The sequence below is a fragment of the Leptodactylus fuscus genome, chromosome 7 (genome assembly GCF_031893055.1).
Source record: "Leptodactylus fuscus isolate aLepFus1 chromosome 7, aLepFus1.hap2, whole genome shotgun sequence".
In the NCBI taxonomy this organism is placed as follows: domain Eukaryota; kingdom Metazoa; phylum Chordata; class Amphibia; order Anura; family Leptodactylidae; genus Leptodactylus; species Leptodactylus fuscus.
In genome coordinates, this window is record NC_134271.1 from 133,890,648 (window position 1) to 133,914,146 (window position 23,499).

Sequence of the window (23,499 nt, forward strand, 5' to 3'; positions counted from 1 at the left end):
AAAGACTTTCTTTAGTTTTTTTTTTCTATGATCCAGGGTTTTTATACTGACTGCCAGATTTGGAGTTGGGAAGGAATTTTTCCCCCTGAAATGGGGCAATTGGCAGGAGCCTCATGGGGTTTTTTTTTGCCTTCCCCTGGATCAACACTGTAGGGACTGTAGGGTTATAGGTTGGACTTGATGGACTCACGTCTTTATCCAATCTCATCAACTATGTAACTATGTAGTGGTCTTATGTAGAGATGAGCGAACAGTGAAATATTTGAGATTCGATATTCATTTCGAGTAGAGCCTCAATATTCGACTACTCGATCGAATATCAAATCCCATTACAGTCTATGGGAAAAAAATGCTCGTTTCAGGGGAAACCACTATCCGACTAAAGGAGAGTCACCAAGTCTACGAATAGCAGGAGGAGAGTGTTTAGGAGGAGCGCTGTGCAGTTAAAGTGCATGGACCCCATTATAGTCTATGGGGTCCGTGCGCTTTAACTGCACAGCGCTTGCCGTTGCGCTGATAAAAAGTAAGCTCCCTCGTAACCGCAAGCTGCCAGCTCTCCCGACTAGCAAGGACGAACCTGCGGCAAATCAATGCTGGTTCTGCAGCAGGCTCGTCCTTGCTAGTCGGAAGAGCGCTGGCAGCTTGCTGTTATGAGTGAGCTTACTGTTTCTCATAGGAATGAATTGACCAGCGTTGATTGGCCAGTGTACAGCATTCGGCCAATCAACGCTGGTTCTGCCGGAGGCTCGTCTGTGAGGAGGTGGAGTCTAAGGTCGGACCACAATGGAGACTCGTGACTAATGAGGCCAATCTGCGGCCTCAATGAAGGACATGGGATGTCACTATCTGTCCCCGGGTTCTTTCCTTAGGCCGCAGAGGCTGCTGATTGACCTCATGTGACCACTGAGACCTATCAGTGGCCTAAGGGAAGGGACTCAGGACATCATAGCCGTTGAGGACTTCCACTGCAAGAAGACATTGGAGCAGCAGGACCGGACTGCACTGAGCAGCACCAGAGAACTGAGAACAGGTGAGTATATTTTTAAAATTTTTGTCACCTCCCCCAGCCTGAGTTAAAAAAAAATATACATCTTGGACAACCTGTTTAAACTAAGGAAAATACAGAACTCTGAAAAAGGCAGGACAGTGCATGCACGAGGAGATAACTGGACCACAATAAGGAAATTATGGCTAGGTATCTGACAAGTGCCAGACTATACAAAGTTCTTGCATTCACCACTTAGGCCTCATTCACATCTGTGTTGGTATTCCATCCAGGGGAGTTGGCATGAGGCCCCCCCAAACGGAATACTGAACGCAACAGCAAGCGGTGTGCCAGTGAAAGCATAGACTATAATGGGGTCCATGTGCTTTCCGTGCAGTCTCCGCACGAGTCATGCGGACAGGAAAGTAGATTGTGAACTACTTTTCTCTGCTTATGTTCAGTACGGGCAGCACGCAGCCAGCACACGGACCCCATTATAGTCTATAGGGTTTGTGTGCTTTTACAGCACATTGCTCGCCATTGCGTTCAGTATTCCATTCGGGGGCTCCCTATGCAGACTCCCCGAACAGAATACCGAATGCAGATGAGAACGAAGAGTAATATGGGAGGATCAGAGATTATGTGTAGGAGGTATTGGGCGATTGGTCAGAGATGTGGGGCAGGTTGCTGCGCGTTGCAGCAAAAAAACAACCGCAATTGGGTGATTTTTTTGCTGAGGCGGACCTACTTTTTAGGCCTGTAATACAGTCCATTCCATACAACCTGTTCAGACATCAGAAAGTAAAGAGGAATTTTAGACAGACATCTGCCCCGGATTCCTCTTTATTTTCTGCCCCCCAGCTTACGGTGGTGGATATAGAGCATTAGTAGGCCCTTGTGGCTTTCTACCGTATAATAGGCCCAAATAAATTAGTCTAACCAGTGGGGAGTCTCAAGCCGCGGCCTCCGAATTAGCTGCAGAATCCGCAGCAAGAGCAGCGAGATACTTTTTTTTTTTCAGCGTCCTGCACTAATTGTCTTCAATGGGACTCAGAATGAGGGAAAAATCAGCTGAATGAGCCGTGGTACCTGTGTAAGCGCCATGACCCCTTCTCTGTTTACATAGTGCCATGCATCTCATAGCAGCCATGTGATGTAACTACAGCCTGGTCCTATACATGTGTATGTGACAAGGCTGGAATTACATCACACGGTCACTATAAACAGACAGCGTGTGATATAAACAGGCGCCATGGCCCCTTCATACAACTGATCAGTGGGTCACTGATATCTTATTGATAATTTATTCTGAGGAGAGATCATCAATAAAAATGAGCTGCAAAACTCCTTAAGCCTAAGGCCCCACGTGGCGTCCTGCAGCAAAAAAGCGCTGCGGGAAAAAACGCGTCTGTGACGCATCACGTTTCTTCCTGTCTAGAGAGCTTTCGTCTGCATAATTTCTGCTTCAACTGCATCTAAACTACCGGCATTTCCGTAGGTATTTTGCCATTTTCAAAACCGAGACTGTTTTGGAAATTGCAGCATGTATGTTATTTTACTACAAAGTGGGGATGAGGCCTCACGTGGCGAAAACACCACGGGAAAACACGACAGTTCCTGAAAAATGAATAGTATTCTACCAAATCTCATCCACACAATATGGAAAAATATGTGCAGTGGAAACGCTGCAATCTCCAAAACCATTCGGGTTTCGAAAATCGCAGCGTATCCGTTATATCTGTGAAAACACTGTGTTTCCCTATAGGTGTAATGGAAGCAGAAAGTGAAAAGCGCTGCGGGAAAAAAACACAATACGTTACTGACGCGGTTTTTCCTGCAGCGCTATTTTGTTGCAGCTCCCTATGTGAGGCCTTAGACTTAATAAAACCCAAGTGCCACCTTCATTAAATTAATTGCCCCCTCATAGTATGCCCCTGAGTCCCCCTGACATAAACCCTTAATGACTCCCCTCTTATATTTATAATGCCTCCTAATATAAATAACTTCCCCCTTGTATTCATAATTCACCCTAATAACCCATATATACAGTATATATATATATGACCCCCTTATGTTCATAATGTCCCCTCCCTTATAGTTATAATTTCCCCCTCTAAGCAACCCCTTGTACTATTAAAATAAACACAACTAAGCTTAAAAAAACATTTAAAAAATAAGTTATACTCACCTACCTGCGATCCTGATGAACGGAGCTGCCGCTTCCTTTATGTCCAAGCACTTGACATCTGTGTATCAGCACAGGCGATCTAATTAAAAGTAAGATATAGTAATGGCAGCGCCTGGGTGGGCCCACGGCAGCCGGCATTGGTGTAACTAAAGTCTTGTGGGCCCAGGTACAAACTTTTGTCCAAGACCCCCTAACCCCTTCCTAGAGCAAATTCTCGATAGTGGGGGTTACGAGCGTTGAAGCGATATTTTAGATACTAAAGGGATAAAGCTTTAGTACCCACAAGTGCAGTTATTAAGAATACGGTAAGTGAGCGGTGCAGTGCCTGGCATGTAAGCAATACTGGAACAGTATTATGTGCTTCATAGTAGCCCCCAAACAGTATTACATGCTGCATAGTGACCCCCAAACAGTATTACATGCTCGATAGTGGTCCCAAAACAGTATTATGTGCTCCATAGTAACCCAGAAATAGTATTACATGTTCCATAATGGCCCTCAAGCAGTAATACGTACTCCACAGTGGCCCCCAAACAGTATTATGTGTTCCACAGTGGCCCCCAAAAAGTAAACTGTGCTCCACAGTGGCCCCCAAACAGTATTATGTGCTCCACAGTGGCCCCCAAACAGTATTACATGCTCCGCAGTGGCCCCCAAACAGTATTACGTGCTCTGCAGTGGCCTCCAAACAGTAATACGTGCTCCACAGTGGCCCCAAAACAGTATTACGTGCTCCGCAGTGGCCTCCAAACAGTATTACGTGCTCCATAGTGGCCTCCAAACAGTATTACGTGCTCCATAGTGGCCTCCAAACAGTGTTACATGCGCCACAGTGGCCCCAAAATGGTATTATGTTCTCATTAGTGACTCTCACACAGTATTACATGCTCCACAGTGCCCATCTCCCAGATTCTGAACTCCCCCATTCCTCCCTCTTGCTCACACAGCCTGCAAAACCATTCCCACCTCTTGCTCACAAACAGCCTGCACCCCCATGTCCCCCCTCTTGCTAACACAGGTTCTCTCCTCCTTACCTTCCATCAAACTGTTCCCAGCAGCAGCAGATTCATCTTCCTGTGTAACATCACATTGTTCTGTACGATCCTGAGTGGCTCCGCCCACACATGATGTCATCACAGATCCTTAAGCCAAATACCATGTAACGCAGGACGGAGTCTCTCTCCCTCAGCACCTCACATCCCAGTAGGCCTCCTCAGAAGGTTGGGGACCCGGCACTTGCCTGGGTTTGCTGAGTGCTGACACCGACCCTGACTGATCCCCTCAAAATATGGAGTTCCACAGGGCTCAGTGCTATCCTCAAAGCTATTTGCAGTTTATATATATAATCCAGAGTTATGGCCTGGTCTATCACTGATATACAGATGATACCCAACTATACATATCCTGCAAGCCCCAAGTCAATGACCCATCTCCATCTATAAATTTATATCTAATTGAACTACATTAATGGATGAATGCCAGCTGGCTAAAGCTGAACCTTCAGAAAACTGAAGTCTCGTGGTTGGAGGTCAATGCTAAGTGGCAAAATGGCAACTTATACAAAATTTGGGAGTAGAAATTGATGGGAAACGGTCTCTCAGAAATCCAGTACCCACCATTATCAAATCTTCATCCTTCCCTCTGAGGAATATTGCAAAAGTCAAAACCTCTCCATGCTGGTCCTTGCCTTCATAACCTCATGTCTGGACTATTGTAATGCCCTATACTTAGGTCTTCCAGATAAAGAAACCCATCTCCTTCAGCTAGTCCAAGATCCGGCAGTGAAGTAAGTTGTATTTCCATTGAGAGTTCATGCACTTGGGCAGGGGTAAAGGTCCAGCCGCACCCTGGGTTATTGGGGTAAGCATCCTATAGAACTACTAGAAGGCAAGACCCTAAAGAGGGTACAACTACTTTAGAGGTATTGCTGCCTAAAGCTGAAAAAAAAAATTTGATTTACGCGTATTTGTTACAAGATCGGTATGACTATCATTGAAACAAACAAATGTATATAAATGCAATTTTCCATTCATTGCAATGTAACTCTTTATCTTCTTTTATATCAATTTCATTATCAATTAAGCCATTGTTAACAACACAAGATTTTCCCATTTGGTCTACGCTGTGTATATACAAAGCAGATATCATCGGTCTTAAGGGATTAATTATATGGCTTCGCTGTTTTTATTCTATCCATCTAATGCTGCACTTGCCTGTACTATTAATATACACATAACAGGGTACCTGGGGGATTAGAATATCATTATTGGTTGACAATATACATTCCCATAGGACATAGCATTTAATATATATATATATATATACCTGCTTAACTGTATATACATAGACCTGATTATAAGGAACTTTGATCCCTATTACTACGGTATATCCTGAAGAAGCACAGAACATGGAGGTTAGTACTTGTTGCGTCATTACTTAGAACCACTTGACACATTATTTGCTTGTATGCTACATGGGCTTGTGGTTATTACAACACATTGGAAGTCTTTGGATACGTTATAGTTTTCCCAATTCAGATATTTATGGCATGTACATGTATGTCCTTTAGGCCCCACGTTGCGGAAATGCAGCTTTTTTGTTGCACAATTTGGTGCGGATTTATGAGCCAAAACCAAGAATGGCTACCAAAGGAATGGGAAATATAGAGGAAGTTCTTATAATTCTACCTTATGCTCAGTCCACTTCTGGCTTTGGCTCAAAAAACCGCAACAAAAGAAGCTGCGATTCCGCAACGTGGGGCCTTAGCCTTAGAGGCATATTCCATCTCTGGGACCTTTACTTATCTCATGAACAGAGGGCAGAACTGGATCTGGAAGACATTTATGTCCAATCCTCTGGGTTTGTAGTAATGGTCTGAGATGAGAATACCCCTTTAATGAAGTGGTAGTAATAGATATCTGGTTTATGTCGTATTGTAACTCCCTAGGCTGGTAGGCACACACCGCTATCTCATATCACATACATATAGGCTGATACTTTATCTAAAAAAATTCACATGGCTTTATCAAATCAAACAGGCTTTATTGGCATGTCCGAATAGATATTTGGCATTGCCAAAGCTAGTAAAGTGTGGGGGGGAGTTGGAGTCGGGGGGGTGAGTGGTGGGTATGGGGGGGGGTTGATTTGGGGTATAACAGTCTGTGGAGTATCATTTTCCTCTTAGTTGGTGGCCGCTATATGGGGAGGTGGGGTGGGTGGTTTGGGGTATAACAGTCCGTGGGGTCTCATCTTCCTCTTAGTTGGTGACCTCTATATGGGGAGGTGGGGTGGGTGATTTGGGGTATAACAGTCCGTGGAGTCTCATCTTCCTCTTAGTTGGTGGCCGCTATATTGGGGGAGGGGTGGGAGGGGTGATTTGGGGTATAACAGTCCGTGGAGTCTCATCTTCCTCTTAGTTGGTGACAGCTGGACACGTATTGGGCAACGATCTCCACAGTGGCCTCTTCTTCTCCCAGTAGGATGTAGAGTTTCCTCTTCTCATCTGCAGATATGAAGTCTGGGATGTGGGCAGAGAGTCTTTGGTAGTAGATGGCCCTCACAGCTGAGTATTTGGTGCAGTGTAGCAGGAAGTGGGTCTCGTCTTCTAGGGCCCCCTGGTCACAGTGCTGGCACAGTCTATTCTCCCGTGGCTTGTACGTCTGCCTGTGTTGCCCCGTTGCCATCTCCAGGTTGTGGGCGCTCAGTCTGTACCGGCTCAGGGTCTGTCTGTGTTTGGGGTCGGTGAGTTTCTTGGAGTTATTTATTGCACTTCTCCATTCCTCGATGTACCGCTCTTTGTCTCTCTCAATTACTCCTTTTATTTGAGCCTTGTTCAGGGCATGTTGGGGGTTTTGGCTTGGCAGATGGCTGATGCTTGGTTGGGGGGTATCAGTTTTTCTCGGGGCTCTGTGGCTCAGCCAGGCTTGGTGGTGGGGGATTTACATCTTGTGATTCCTGTTATTTATAACCCCTTTTCTCAAAACTTTAAGACAGACATTAACAATATGTATTATTTATCGTATTAGGCACAAAGGGGCTTTAAGATAGTATGGGGACACAAAGGAGAGCTTTCCCATAGCATAAGGCCTAAGGGTTCCCTTTGCCTCAGAAGTGGGTACCAGCACTATAAATAGTGTGTAGTGGTTGGGGGAGCCCGGCTACATGTTTGGTGCAGAAGCCCACAAATCAGATATAGACATTATTTATTAAATGTAGCAAAATGATAACAAACAATGTTGAGCTAATTTTTTCTTTTTTTTTTTTTCAGCTGGATTCAAAGAAAAATGACTGTACATTCTTCTAATAAACTTATTAAAACACACTGATATTATACTTTCTAAACCTAGGAAATACATAAACTAAACCATTCATTCATGATATTGGACAAAGATTTATTCATTCATTTTTTTATTATTTTTATCTTCTGTCTATATATTTCTTATCGCTTGTTTCAATGTCATCTTATAGCTAAAATTAATCTGAATTATTCGTTAAAGGGGTATTCCCATATAAATTGCTCACCAGTCTTCGCTGCTGCAAAGACTTCTTTCTTCCTGGTTTTCAACGTAAATTAGTGGGTGGGGTTTCATATGCAAAGCCATACTGTCCGACTACCTCTAGTTTAGCTCCACTCCCAAAATAGCGTGTAACTCCTATGGGATGACTGAAGGGCCTGAAGTACCTGTGATGTCATCAAAAGTCCTATAACACATGGATTTAGCTTGTTCTATATAGAGTCGGCTAAATCCTAGTGGGCTAAGGGACCAGATCTCACTAGGATTTAGACTGTTTTATATAAGAAAGCAGCACTCATTTCCACCCTCCTTATCTTTCCCCCTCCCTATCTGAGAGCAGGAAGCTAGGTCACAGGACACTGACACAGGAACAGCTACAGACACAGGCTCGCTCCCGTGCACTTAGCCCCTCCTACCTCCCCCCTGAGAGCAGGCAGCTACCTCACTTGACATTTGAGCATATTATCCTAAGGGCCATAGAAACAATGAAGTCAATAAATTAAGATAGTGGACAAATAAAGCAGTTTTGCTGAAGTAGTGTATTTAGGAAAAGTCTTAAATCCACATTAACAAGCAGTATAGATAGGATCCTTGTGATGGGACAACCCCTTTAAACAAGATAACCAATATTCTTGTATCATCTAGTGTACTTTTTGACATATTACATTAATCATAATGACTAAAGTTAAAATGATTTATCAGAAAATTATAAAATTACTTATTTTAGTATTTCTATAAATATACAGTTATGTTTTAAAATATTTTTCAAAGTTTTAAGATAGATAGATAGATAGATAGATAGATAGGAGATAGATAGATAGATAGATAGATAGATAGATAGATAGATAGGAGATAGATAGATAGATAGGAGATAGATAGATAGATAGATAGATAGATAGATAGATAGATAGATAGGAGATAGATAGATAGATAGGAGATAGATAGATAGATAGATAGATAGATAGATAGATAGATAGATAGATAGATAGGAGATAGATAGATAGATAGATAGATAGATAGATAGATAGATAGATAGATAGATAGATAGATAGATATAGGAGATAGATAGATAGATAGATAGATAGATAGATAGATAGATAGATAGATAGATAATAGATAGATCAGTGGATACTATTTATGTAAAGTAATACTAATTTATTTAGACAGATTGGTTGATGAATAGATGAATACAATCTTCATAGACTTCCTGTAATATAAACAATTTATAATAAAGAAGTTTTGTCTGGACTATGTGGTAAGAAATGAAAGCATGCCTTACAACCACTCTATCAGTAATTTTATCATAGTAGGCTTTACCAGCGTTCACCATTTCCGGAATGTCATTTTCACAGTTTTGCTGTTACTTTTTCTTCTTATATTTGTTGGTAACATTCTTATATTACTTGCTGTTGTCTTTGACTGTCGTCTCCACAAGCCCATGTACTATTTTCTCTTCACTTTATCATTGACGGAGATTGGCATTGTGACCACTGTCTACCCTACACTACTGACACTTGTCCTAGAGGGCACCGCATACATTTCTTTTAATGGTTGCTTTACACAAATGTATATTTTCCATTCTCTTGTGATATCAGAGAATTTTCTTTTAAGCGCTATGGCTTATGACCGGTATATTGCGATATGCCAGGCTCTTCGGTACCATACTATAATGACTATGAGATCCTGCAAGATGCTGATACTTCTTTGTTCGATCCTTGGCTTCCTTACGCCCTTACCTTTGCTCATTATGGTTTCTAGGTTGCCTTTTTGTGGCCCAAATACCATACAACATTTGTTCTGTGACTCTGCTCCGCTACTAACATTGGCTTGTGCCAACAATCATGTCAACATCATCTTGGACTTGATGATCAGTTCATTGACCATCACGTTGACCTCATTGTCGATTTTTGTGACATATATCAATATTTTAATATCTATACTGAAGATGAAGACATCGGAAGAACGGAAAAAGGCGTTTTCCACTTGCGCCTCTCATCTTATTATGGCATTTCTATTCTATGGAAGTATTTCCTTTATGTACATAGAACTTCAAACAAACTACTCTTCGCAATATGACTTAGCCACAGCCATTCACCATTCCGTGCTAACTCCACTCTTCAGTCCTCTCATCTACAGCTTTCGAAATAAGGACATTTTAAATTTTCTAAAAAGGTCTTTTTATCCAAAAACATCTGTTTTCAGATCTAATTTCTAGAATATTTGATAATATTGTATCATAGTGGGTGAATATTAACTGGGCTGTATTTATATTTAGAAACTTAAGATGAACAATAACTTTTTTATTATTTTAAGAACAGTGTTCATTTATCAACGTGACATTTATATGGGGTGTTCAAAATTAAAAAAAAAAAAAAAAAAATAGAAAAAACAAATTTGCTTTAGTCAACTCCCATCTGTTTCCTTGGATTGCCAGCAACATACTGCACAGACACAGTACTACTGGAGCCAGTCGCTGGGCTCAATGGTCATGTGTAGAGATGAGCAAGTAGTATTCGATCGAGTAGGTATTCGATCGAATACTATGGTATTTGAAATACTCGCACTCAAACGAGTACCACTCGCTATTCGAATGGAAAGATTCGATGCAGAAACAGCGTTGATTGGCCGAATGCTATACAGTCAGCCAATCAATGCTGGTTCTTCTCCTACCTTTAGAAGTCTTCTCTGCGCCGCGTCCCCGCGGCGTCTTCCGGCTCTGAATTCACTCTGCCAGGCATTGGGCCTGAGCAGAGCCGACTGCGCATGCCCGCGCTACAACGAAATAGCCGCTTTGACTGTAAGCCGGAAGACGCCGCAGGGACGCTGCGCGGAGAAGACTTCTCGTAGAATCCAGCCCGACCCTCACTCGTGGACTTGGTAAGTATAATTTGATCGAATGTTGCCTACCCCTGAAACGAGCATTTTCCCCCCATAGAGTATAATAGGATTCGATATTCAATTCGAGTAGTCGAATATTGAGGGGCTACTCGAAACGAATATCAAATATCGAGTATTTAACTACTCGCTCATCTCTAGTCATGTGTTATACGTACTCACATCATAATTCAACATTATGCATAGGACATCAGTTTTAGATAGGTGGGGTCCAACTGCTGCGATTCCTGCAGATCAGCTGTTTTCCTATGCTGGCATGAGCTGTTCACCCATACTTTTAATATAAACTTGGATAGTAAGACTAAGGCCTTGTTCACATCTGCGTCGGTAATCCGTTCTTGGGAGTCCGCATGGGGACCCCACAAACGGACTACCGGATGCATTGGCAAGCAGTGTGCAGTGAAAGCACACAGACCACATAGACTATAATGTCACAATTTACTTTCCTGTCCACATGTTCCGTTCGGAGACCGTACGGAAAGCACATGGACCCCATTACAGTCTATAAAGTCCATGTGCTTTCACAGCACACCGCTTGCCAATGCGTTCGGTAGTCCGTTCAAGGGGTCCCCATGTGGACTCTCCCAAACGGATTACCGACGCAGATGTGAACAAGGCATTACTCAGGCGCTACTAAAAGTATTGTGAGTGAACATTGCAGCTCGCTCTCCAAGGGTCCGTTCTGTGTCGTTTACAGTGCTAAAATGGAAAAGCTTCAAATTGCTAGAATTATGGACTATCATTTTGATGTGTTCACATTTCTATATATCTGAGATGTCTTATTATTGCTGAATCATCACGACTCATAAAATTGCGTGATATGTCCAAGAAGACATGAAAGAACCCTACCGAGTCCAAGGAGTAGCTGACCACGAAGATAGATAAGGATAATGTCAAGTGGACATGTCTTATGGTACTATACTTTTTTCAGTGTAATAAAATTTTGCTTAAGTAAATACCTATCACAGCATTATGCATTATGACTTTATACATGTGTGTACTGTGTCATTCACTTTTGCAATTTTGCACATGGTGCTATTACTAGAAACGTATTAGGCTGAGTTCACATTGGGTATTTTGGTCAGGATTTTGAAGCCAAATCCGCCTCAAAATCCTGACCAAAAAGATGGCTCCCATTGATTGGAGGCAAAATCACATCACCTGTATTCTAGGGGTCATTACAATTCCAGGGATACCAAATTTATATAGTTCTGTTTATGTTTTCACCACATAAAAAAATCCAAAACTTTGCAAAAAAAATAAATAATAATAATAATCTTACGTACGGGGATGCATAGGGCATCTTTTTATTGCAGGGTCATGTGTACTTTTTAGTTATACCATTTTGGGAAATGTCTGATGTTTTCATCACTTTTATTCAAATTTTTATGGGGGGCGAAATGGCAGAAAATGGCGGTTTGGTTCTTTTGATTCTTTTCAAGCTGCAACGTTTTCCATATGGGAAAAATATTTTATGTTTGCAGACTGGATGTATTGAGAGATGTCTAGTTTATTTGTTTTTGTTTATTTTTTTTTTCAAACCTAGGGAACGGAAGTGATTTAAATTTTTAGACTTTTAAAAACTTTTACTTTTTTTAGGTATTTTATAAATTTCCCTTCTCCAAGGAAACTTGAACCTGAAATATTTTGATTGCACGTCCCATAGCCTTTGGGACTTTTGTTACATAGCTACACAGGTATTCCAAAGGAATTAGTTTTGTGGGACACTAGGAACACTGGGCCACATGACCCTACAAGCAGTGGTGTGACTAGGAATGGCAGGGCCTCATGGCGAACTTTTGACATGCCCCCCCCCCAAGAGGGGTAGGTGGGCGTGCAGGCTGTATTTTAACAAGAGGTTGACATGGGGTGCAGGGTGTGTATGAGCAAGAGAGGAAATGGGGGGGGCAAGCAAGAGGGGGGATGTGGAGTCTATTGTGCCACTGTGGGGCATAATAGAGGTTGCAGGGGCCGCTGTGGGACATTATATATATATATATATATATATATATATATATATATATATATATATATATGGATTGGGTTCATGAAGAAGTGAGGAGTCAAAGATGTCTGTGTTGTAAACTTTACAGAGTCAAGTCACAGCTGAAAGAAGCGGTCATGGCAGTCCAAAGGGAAGATACGGGAAATGTGGGAAGACGTCTCCTGTAAGTAACAAAATATTACTGTACTGTATTCACTGTAATGTTACCACTAGCAAATGATGATCAAAGGGGGGTGACTAACACCACCCCTCTTTCCCCAGTATTTAGTCCTGGGGGGGAGGAAGGCGTCTTTTGATTGTCTGCCTCAGGCAGCAGAGAGGCTAGGTTCACCAGTGGCTAGAATACAGCATTTCTTATTTCAGCCAATGTTAATGTGCTTGTCTTTCCAGTCTGCACTTTTAGGTCGTATGCACATAGCCATGCCATGTTGCCATGGACCTAATGTCCATAATAATGAGAAATGATCATGTCTGGTCATGCTGCGCACCGATGGCACTTATTCACATGATAGTAAATAATTGCCATGCAATGGATATTTTTGAAACAGCATCAGATGGCCATTATAGAGCCCATGAATGTCAGTGGTTATATATTTACAGCGCTATTAATGTCCATTTTGACTAACAAAGCTAGTGTATGTCATGTTTTTTGACAGCCGTGAAAAAACACCATCAAAAAACAAACAGACATGTTAATAGACACATTGAATTTAATATGTTCTCAAAACAGTGCCATCATTTTATCCTGTCAGGTGGTGTACGTACAATGGTGTCTTTTAAGACGCTATGAGAAAAAAGACATGCACCGCACATCCCATTCATATACATTAATCTAGCGCTTCTCAGCAAAATCTACAAAAATTAACATGAGGTTCTTAGTATACATACTGATAAAGGTGCATAAGCCCACTAGCCACTTTACCATGACCTCTGTATAGTGGGTCCCTGCTCTACTGGGTGCGGCGCTGCACAGCGACCACCATCACCGCAATTCAACATCCACAGGAATAACGGCCCAGCAGTCCAGCAAAACCCTTGCCACCAGGTCAAGCCTCCAGGGTCTGGGCCACGACTCCACAGGCACAGCCCCACAGGAGTGGCAGACACCATGTTCACATGTAGCAGTGCTTTTACTGACACCATATGGTAAGGCGAACTTTTCTGTGATCTGTTCACATGATGCGGTGCTGTGTGGTGTCTGCCATTGCATTTCTGTTGTTTCCATTTTTTTCCCATGGTACCTGCACCCTCCCATTTTACCCAGGTGTTTTTATATTAAGGGAGCCTTCTACTGGCCCAGTCCTCTGGCAAGGTGAATTCTTTGAGACCTGTTCACATGTTGCAGTCTAATCACCAGATGGTTAGTTTGACTAACCATCTGGTGCAGTGCTGTTCTGGTGTCTGCCGTTGCTGTGATGCGGTGCCCATGGGAAGGCATGGCCCAAAGCCTGGGGGCTTAAAGGGATTCTACCATTAAACTACCTTTTTTTCTATTGAACACATCGGAATAGCCTTAAGAAAGGCTATTCGTCTCCTACCTTTAGACGTGGTCTCCGCCGCGCCATTCCATAGAAATACTGATTTTAACCAGTATGCAAAAGAGCTCTCCGCAGCAATGAGGGCGGGCCCCAGCGCTGAAACACCGATGAGTGTGTCCCCATTGCTGCCCAGAGCTCTTTCCTGCGCCGCCTCCTTCTTCTGCAGCAACTCCGCCTCTTCTGGCTTCCCTTGTGCTTGTAGTTCTATACAGGAGCATAGAGAGGCCACCCCAAAATGGCCGCCGGCCAGCTCCTGTATTGAACTGCAAGAGTGGCTACCCCAAAATGGCCACCGGCCGGCTCCTGTATTGAACTGAAAGAGCGGCTACCCAAAAATGGCTGCTGGCCGGTGGCCATTTTTGGGTAGCTGCTCTTGCAGTTCAATACAGGAGTCAGCCGGTGGCCTTTTGGGGTGGCCTCTCTACGCTCCTGTATAGAACTTCAAGAGCAAGAGAAGCCAGAAGAGGCGGAGTTGCTGCAGAAGAAGGAGGCGGCGCAGGAAAGAACTCTGGGCAGCAATGGGGACGCGCTCATTGGTATTTCAGCGCTGGGCCCCTCCCTCATTGCTGCGGAGAGCTCATTTGCATACCGGTTAAAACTGATATTTCTACGGAACGGCGCGGTGGAGACCACGTCTAAAGGTAGGAGACGAATAGCCTTTCTTAAGGCTATTCCGACGTGGTAATTAGAAAAAAAAGTAGTTTAATGGTAGAATCCCTTTAACCTGGCAGTAGGGTTGTTGCTGGACTGCTGGGTTGCCCTCCCTATGAGCGCTGTATTGTGGTGGTCAGTGGCATAAAACCCGGGGTAGCAGTGAGAGCGGATGCCATAGGGCCCGGAACATTAGGGGGCCTATCGGGCCCCTGATGTTTTTTTTTTTTTTTAACAGGCTGTTACCTGCTGCTGTAATAACGTCAGGTAATGGGCCCTATTTACTTACCGATTCCTGCTCCTGCTTACAGCCATCTGCACTTTCTATTCTGCAGAAGCAAAGGGGGCTGTGAGCAAGAGCCAGATTTGGTAAGTAAGTCCATGGGCCTTTTCAGACTCCAGAGTGTAATGATCGGAGACCCAGGGGAGGAGAGGGAACATAAAAACACTGTTACTTATCTCTTACATTTTTATCAATATGTATACTAAGAACCTCATGTTCAGTATTGTAGAATTGGCAGAGAAGCACTAGATCAGTGTATAAGACTGGGATGTGCGGCCATGTCTTTTTTTTTTTTGGATGTTTTATATATTTTTTAAGGTTGGACATTAAGGCTAAGGCTCCACATTTCTGCAAGAAAGTGTTTTTGGCTATTGTGGAAACATAGCAGAAAAAAACATTGCCCTTTACAGTACCAGCAAAGTGAATGACATTCTGGCTAATCCTATCCACACATGGGGGAAAAAATGCTGTGGAAAAGCTATGTTTTTGAAAAACATATGTGTATTTTAAAAATGCAGCTTGTTAACATCACCGCTCAAGTTCTCTGCGTAGGTTAAATAAGGGAAGAAAACCAGTGGAGAAAAACACAATGAAAAATAGAAGCAATGACCAGCGCTGTTCTAGTCCGTATCAGTGGTCAGAAGATAAGTGCACTTATAGATCTTATAGAAGATTCTATTAGCTGCCAATCATAGTACAGAGAAGAGAAAGAAGTGGCCGGGAACAGAGATGACATCACTAGCTTGGCCACTGTTACCGTATAACAGAGGGGGCCTGAAACCTAGGCAACAAAGTGTAACCACTGAGGAGAAAGATTTAGCCCAGACTTCATATCTGCAGACGAGAAGAGGAAACTCTACATCCTACTGGGAGAAGAAGAGGCCACTGTGGAGATCGCTGCCCAATACGTGTCCAGCTGTCACCAAACAAGAGGAAGATGAGACCTCACCGACTGTTATACCCCAAGCCACCCACCCACCCCACCCCACCTCCCCATATAGTGGCCACCAACTAAGAGGAAAATGAGACACCATGGACTGTTATACCCCAAATCAACCCGCCCCCCCCCCCAATACCCACCACTCCCCCCTCTTCCCGACTCCAACACCCCCCTACACTTTACTAGCTTTGGCAATGCCAAATATCTATTCGGACGTTCCAATAAAGCCTGTTTGATTTGATTTGATTTAGCAATATCTGGCAAATGGAGCAAGATAAAGAAAAAACAATATGTTGGGTGAAAAACTTCCATTAGCCAAAGCTACAAGTTTAGACATGAAGAAAGCTTGTCCCAACAGAACAATTGTTTTAATACTAGACAAGGTGTACTGTATAATTCTACAACAGGGAATTCTAATTATGAATTCATTTCATAGAACTTATTTAGTATATTATTTGAAAACTGCTATAAATAAATCTGTAAATATTTCATTTGTTTTTGTACCTTTCTATATGGACGGCCATGTTGGCCCTATTAATTATGACAGTAATAAGGAAGATAGAAACTTTACCACCTGTTGTTATCTCCAGAGGTTTCCTTTAGTCTTAAGTCTCTTCCCCAGGGGGTTAAGTAAGTTACTTCAGAGCCTAATAAAAGAGCGGGAGTGTAAGAAGTGACACAATTGTTACTATACGGTCGCGAATCACAGACAATTGGAGTTCTTTGTTTCAGGAGACGAGCAACGTCCAAAAAATTCCAGTACTCTTATATTGTATGCATTACAACTAGATTTTAAGTTTAATATAATGTCGTGTCCTTAGAACTTATTGGAATGCTTGTATTACTAAGACAGCAAATCTAAGCTACTATTTGTTAGAGGACCGAAGATGAATCTACAAACTACGAAAAAAATATAAAAAGGTAAGGACAAAAATTCTATTCATTTTTTAAGATGTTTAGGGTATTGTAAGTATTATTAGAAATGGGATTGATTTTTACATAGAAGAGTCTTACAAAATGATTGAAATGGGAAAGCCTGGAAATCTGCTACTACGGGACGTCTAATGCATGTAGTTTGATACAACTCTTAGGGTCCCGTATATACTCGAGTATAAGCCGAATTTTCAGCACAGTTTTTGTGCTGAAAAAGCCCCCTTCGGCTTATACTCGAGTCAAGCAAAAAAAATAAAAATATTTTTTTAGGAGGGGGGTCTAAGTGCCCGGTCTACTGAATATAGGGGATCTGCATCTCCTGTTCCGTTGAGAAGGGGTTAATAGGAGCACTGCAGATACGCTATATTCAGCCAAGTGGGGGAAGAAAAAAACCCAGTCCTCAAGCTCAGGGAAGGGGCAGACAGACAACCAAAACACCCCTTCCCCTTCCCCAGCACTCAGCAACTACTGCACCCAAAAACTCCGACCATTTTAATTTTTGAAATTTTCCAGTAGCTGCTGCATTTCCCCCCCTCGGCTTATACTCAAGTCAATAAGTTTTCCCATTTTTTTGTGGTAAAATTAGGGGCCTCGGCTTATATTTGGGTCGGCTTATACTCGAGTATATACGGTATAGTTAGACAATCGTGGATAAAAAAAACGGCTGTGAAAAAAGACTAAATGGTCTATTTTTTTTTACAGCTTTACAGTTTTCGTGGTTCCCCCATGGAGTTTATTGATGGATCCATGAAAATAGGTGAAAATAGAATATTTTCTATTTTTTGAAGGCCTGTCAAAATGGCTCATCAAAGAAACGGACATGTGAATAGTCATATTATAATCAATTTGTTCTAAAGACAGCGTCATGACAGCAATTAAATTCCTGTGAATAAGGTTTTGGGCCAGAAAGCCCAGACATCCAATCTTTGGCTGCACATCCATAATGTTTGTGCACCTGGGAGGTGACCTGAGTCAGCCATTGCCATACTCGAAGCCCTCAAACAGCAATATAGCCATAGGGGTTGTCCAGTAAACCAAGTCTTCGAAGATACAATTTTTTTTTATCTATGTCATACATTCTGCTATAAACACGCACGTATATTCTGAATGTATGACATCCATACATACCGTATATACTCGAGTATAAGCCGACCCGAATATAAGCCGAGGCCCCTAATTTTACCACAAAAAACTGGGAAAACATTGACTTGAGTATAAGCCGGGGGGGGGGGGGGGGGGAATGCAGCAGCTACTGGAGAATTTCAAAAATTAAAATGGTTGGAGTTTTTGGGTGCTGGGGAAGGGGAGAGGGTGTTTTGGTTGTCTGTCTGCCCCTTCCCTGAGCTTGAGCACTGGGTTTTTCTCCCCACTTGGAATTCAGCCTGGCTGAATATAGGGTATCTGCGGCGCTCCTATTAACCCCTTCCCAACGGAACAGGAGCACTGCAGATCCCCTATATTCAGTAGACCAGGCAGATCAGACACAGGGATACCTAATGTGTTTGTGTTTCACAGTCATTTTCTACTTTTATATGTATTTTAGGGAAAGGAGGGATTTACAACTTTTATTTTATTTTATTTTTTTTTTTATCTTTTTTTTTCACTATTGTATGGGAGATTCTATACATTACTATTGTGGCTAGTCATAGACCCCCCCTCCCCCCCCAAAAAAAAAATAATAATTTTTTTTTTTGCTCGACTCGAGTATAAGCCAAGGGGGACTGTGCTGAAAAATTCAGCTTATACTCCAGTATATACGGTAAATGTATTTCGGACTATGTTTAAGGGAGATTCAGAAATTTTCTATTTGGTATTGGGCCACATGAACACCGGGTGCAAAGGTGAAGTCCATAGTGAAATCCTCATCAAAGTCTGCACCCAAATTTACTTGCAAACTATCCGATTGGTGTGAAAAAATCTCATGATTTAAAACTTGGGACTATTGAACTCACCATCAATGTATAATTCTACCAAAACACATTTCTTCTGAATCTATAACTTTTCTCTATAAAAGGGAGTCAAATGGATAACCACAATAGCATGGGACATATTTATCAATTATTTGATGGGGGGTGTACCCTAATGTTATTATAGTGCTTCATTGGATCACTCTTTTATTTGTTTCAGATATAGAAACTTCCCTAAAGTAAAAGAAGAAGATTGTCTTGAGCAGATCTAAAACCTCATATGATTTTTAATAATGACCGGATACATCTCTTCTGGGCTGGCAGACACTTAATGAGCAAAAAATCTATATAATTATACATTGATATAAAAGAGTAAGATAATGGTAATGATTTTTCATGTTGGTTTTACGTTTAATATTAACTAGTCCAATGGAATCTGGGAACATTACTACAACTGTATCTGAATTCACCGTGATAGGTTTTTCCAGAATGGGCCGTTTTTGGCCTTTGTTCTTCGCAATCTTGTTAATTTTTTATCTTCTTACTATCTCTGGAAATCTGTCAATATCATTATTGATTCTGGCTGATAGACCTCTCCACACACCAATGTACTTGTTCATCTCCATGTTGTCCTTGCTTGAAATATTGTTCACATCTGTGACAACTCCTTTAATGCTTACGTGTGTTTGGCGAGGCAAGGTGCAGGTCAAGTTCGATCACTGTATGTTACAAATGTATCTTTTACACTCATTGGGCATCACCGAGAACTATTTACTGAACATCATGGCCTACGATCGTATGGTGGCTATCTGCGACCCACTTCGGTACCACACCATAATGACGTCTAGGCATTGCACAGTTTTGCTTTCGAGTTGTTGGCTTCTTGGGTTCACAAGTCCCATCATCCATCTTGTGTCTGTCTTGAAGTTACCCTTCTGTGGTCCCAATACAGTCAACCATCTCTTTTGTGATTTATCACCACTCTTGAAATTGGCTTGTAGAGATATCTCCTTCACCTTCATTCTTAACTTCATGATCAGTCTTTGTATCATCAGTTGCACCTTTTTATTTATAACTGTCACCTACATAAGGATAATAGTAACTATCTTGAGAATGAGCTGTGTCGATGGACGTAAGAAGGCGTTTTCTACCTGTGCGTCTCACCTCACAATGGTCCTTCTCTTCTATGGCAGTCTGGCCTTTATCTATATCAGGCCCAAAGTAGAACAGACTTCAGAATATGATAAATTGGTGGCAATAAATTATTCTGTGCTCATTCCGTTCTTAAATCCCATTATCTACAGTTTCCGAAATAAAGAAATTCAAAAAACATTTAAAAAGCTACTGAGACAAAAGAAAATTTTTGTTTTAACATTAATGCCTCGCAATTGAACTGTATGTACATTACAGATATTGTAGTCATAGTTGGTTTTGTTGCTGTTGTTTTATTGTATTTTTGTAATAAACTGAGTTGTATTTTTATGGGCACATACAATGTCTTCAAAAACTTTTTCAGTGATGTCAAATTTATTTAGAATTTTTTTATGCATGCTTTTATTTACAATAAATCTAAAAAAAAATAATAAAAAAAAATCAGTTGTTTTTATTTTTCCATTCTGATGGAATGGAAAATGGACATTCTGAAATATGTTTTTTAGAGATGAGAGAACAGTAAAATGTCCGAGGTTTGATATTCGTTTCGAGTAGCCCCTCAATATTCGACTACTCAAATCGAATATCGAACCCTATTATAGTCTATGGGGGGAAAATGCTCATTTCAGGGGTAGGCAACATTCGATCAAATTATACTTACCAAGTCCACAAGTGAGGGTCGGGCTGGATCCTCCGAGCAGTCTTCTCCTTGCTGCGTCCCCGCGGTGTTTTCCAGCTCTTCATTCACTCTGCCAGGCATCGGGCCTGGGCAGAGCCGACTGTGCATGCCTGCACTACAAGCGGACATGCGCAGTCGGCTCTGCCCAGGCCCAATGCCTGGCAGAGTGAATGAAGAGCCGGAAGACGTCGCGGGGAAGCTGCACGGAGAAGACTTCTAAAGGTAGGAGAAGAACCAGTATTGATTGGCCGACTGTATAGCATTCGGCCAATCAATGCTGGTTCTGCATCAAACTTTTACATTTGAACAGCGAGTGGAACTCGATCGAGTATGAGTATTTCGAATACCGTAGTATTCGATCGAATGCCTACTCGATCGAGTACTACTCGCTCATCTCTAATGTTTTTATATTATTATTTATTTTTTATTAGATTTTTTCATCCTTTACTTTGAAAGACCATAATACTTTAGGCTGAGGCCCCACATTGCAGAAACACAGCTTTTTTGTTACAGATTTTGCTGCGTTTTTTTGAGCCAAAGCCAAGAGTGGATTGAGCAGAATTCACATTCAATTGGGGAGCTGAAAAATGAAAACCCAATCCACTTTAAAAGCAGTTACCCGTGGAAACCCCACGGACTTTTCTTTCAGCATTTTTCAAGTGGAACGGGGGACAGAAACTGAGAACAGTTGTGAATCTAACACTGACCAGTTGAAGCCAGTGACGAAGTAGGGAGTTATCTACTCCTTGCTTCACCACCCAGGCACTGCCGATGTCCTGAGAGCAGAAGGTGCAATGTAAGTCACTTACATTGTGCCTGTTGCTCCTAGAAGACTCCGGGAGCGAAGGCAGCAACTGGGTGGTGAAGCAAGGAGTAGAAAGCTCCCTACTTCATCACTGGGTTCAAATTGTCAGTGTTAGATTCAAACCTGTGCTCAGTTTCTGTCCAGAGAGGAGTGAACGGGGAAAGGTGAGTATTAAAGGCTTTCTTTTTTATATACACAGTTGGGGACATGAAACTCTGGAGGTAACCTTGGGAAGGGGGTCACAAAACTGTGGATGCAACTGGGGGTGGGTATAATACTATAGGAGCAACCTGGTGAGTGGTAGGACATGAAACTGTGAAGGAAACCTGGGAGGACACAAAACTGTGGGGGCAACCTGGGGTGAGGACGCAATACTATGGGAGCAACCTAGGGAGTGTTAGGACTTGATACTGTGGGGGCAACCTGTGGTGAGTATATGATACTGTGGGGGAACCTGAGTAGGAAATGTCAGTATGGGGGGGACATGATACTGTGGGGATAATTTGAGGGGGGCATGACACAGCGGGGTCAACTAGAGGGGTGGGGGGACATGAATTTGTGGGGGCAACCTGGAGGGGGACATGAATGTGAGGTCAACATGAAGGGAAACATTATATGGGGCATATTGTATGGGGCCACTAGAGAGCCATTATGCTGTGTGAGAGCCACTAAGTGGCTTTATACTATGTGTTGGCCATTGAGGGATCATTATAATTTGTGCAAGTCAGGTATTTCTAGGTGATTTTGATGGGGGGTCCACATATGAAATCTTTGCACAGGGACCACCAATGTGTTAAAATGACCATGGACAGTTGGCATAACGGGAAATCATAACAGGTCAAAGCAAGGACTCCCTGGCCAGCAGAAAATTGGTGTGTGTTATATCATAAATGTACACCAGTTCCTGACTGGCAAAGAATTGAGTGCAGATGAACTTACATGCACAAGAATTATTACAAGGCCATAGCCTGTTAATAATTCTGTTGTGTCCTGGTCCTGTCAGGGAATGAACTGAGACTGGAATAAGAATCACTAGCGTTCAGTGTCAGACTGAGATTCCTTGAGTCTAATAATAACAATAATATCCCGCTGCATTTTACAAATTATAGGGTTAAAGTACAGACAAAATTAGACATTACAGAGCATTAAGTCAATTCACACAATGGGACTGAGGGCCCTGCTCACAAGAGCTTACAATCTATGAGGTAGAGGGGGTGACACAAGAGGTAGCAGGGGTGGCAGAGGAGGTAGCTTTACATACAGTATCTAGTGGACCAGCTGTTTTTTTTGCATGAGCCTTTACCAGACAGTGTTATTTTATGTGTATATAGTGCCTGGACATACAAGGTTACAGTCTGATAAAGCATCATGTCCTGTGGGGTAATGTGGCAGTATTAACAGTGGAGGGTTAACTGCGAAAGGATTTAGATTATGAATTGTAATAGGGCTGTCTGAAGAGATGTATCTTTGGGATATGATTGAAACTGTAGAAATTGGGAGATAATCTGATTGTCCAATGTAGAGCATTCCAGAGAAGTGGTGCAACTCGAGAGAAGTCTGGGATGTGGGAGTGGTAGGCTTTGATAATAGAGGATGTTAGTCTTAGGTGATTAACTGAACGGAGAGCACGGGTTAGGCGGTAGACAGAGATGAGGGAGGAGATGTATGGAGGTGCGGCATTATGGAGAGCCTTGTGGATGAGGGTGATAACTTTATATTTTATTCTATAATGAATAGGCAGCCAATGTAGTGACTGGCACAGACCGGAGGCATCGCTGTAGCGTCTAGACTGATAGATGAGCCTGGCCGCTGCATTCAGAATAGATTGTAGAGGGGAGAGTTTAGTGAGGGGAAGACCGATTAGTAAGGAGTTACAGTAGTCAAGGCGAGAATGAATCAGAGAGACAGTAAGTGTCTTTAGTGTATCTCTGGTGAGGAAAGGGCGTATTCTGGAGATATTTTTGAGTTGTAGATGACATGTGTGTGTGTGATTGAATGGATATGGTGAGGTGAAGGAAAGGTCT

General features: G+C 42.3%; 2 protein-coding genes across 2 annotated transcripts; both read left to right on the forward strand.

The window, feature by feature from the left end:
* Positions 1-9,125: 9,125 nt before the first annotated feature.
* Positions 9,126-9,902, forward strand: LOC142214526 (olfactory receptor 6N2-like). Its single transcript, XM_075283475.1, has one exon. The coding sequence runs from the start codon at positions 9,126-9,128 to the stop codon at positions 9,900-9,902; it is 777 nt and encodes a 258-aa protein (XP_075139576.1).
* Positions 9,903-19,268: 9,366 nt separating this feature from the next.
* LOC142214527 (olfactory receptor 6N1-like) lies at positions 19,269-20,231 on the forward strand. Its single transcript, XM_075283476.1, has one exon. It carries the CDS (start codon positions 19,269-19,271, stop codon positions 20,229-20,231), a length of 963 nt encoding a protein of 320 aa, XP_075139577.1.
* The last annotated feature ends 3,268 nt before the right edge of the window (positions 20,232-23,499 follow it).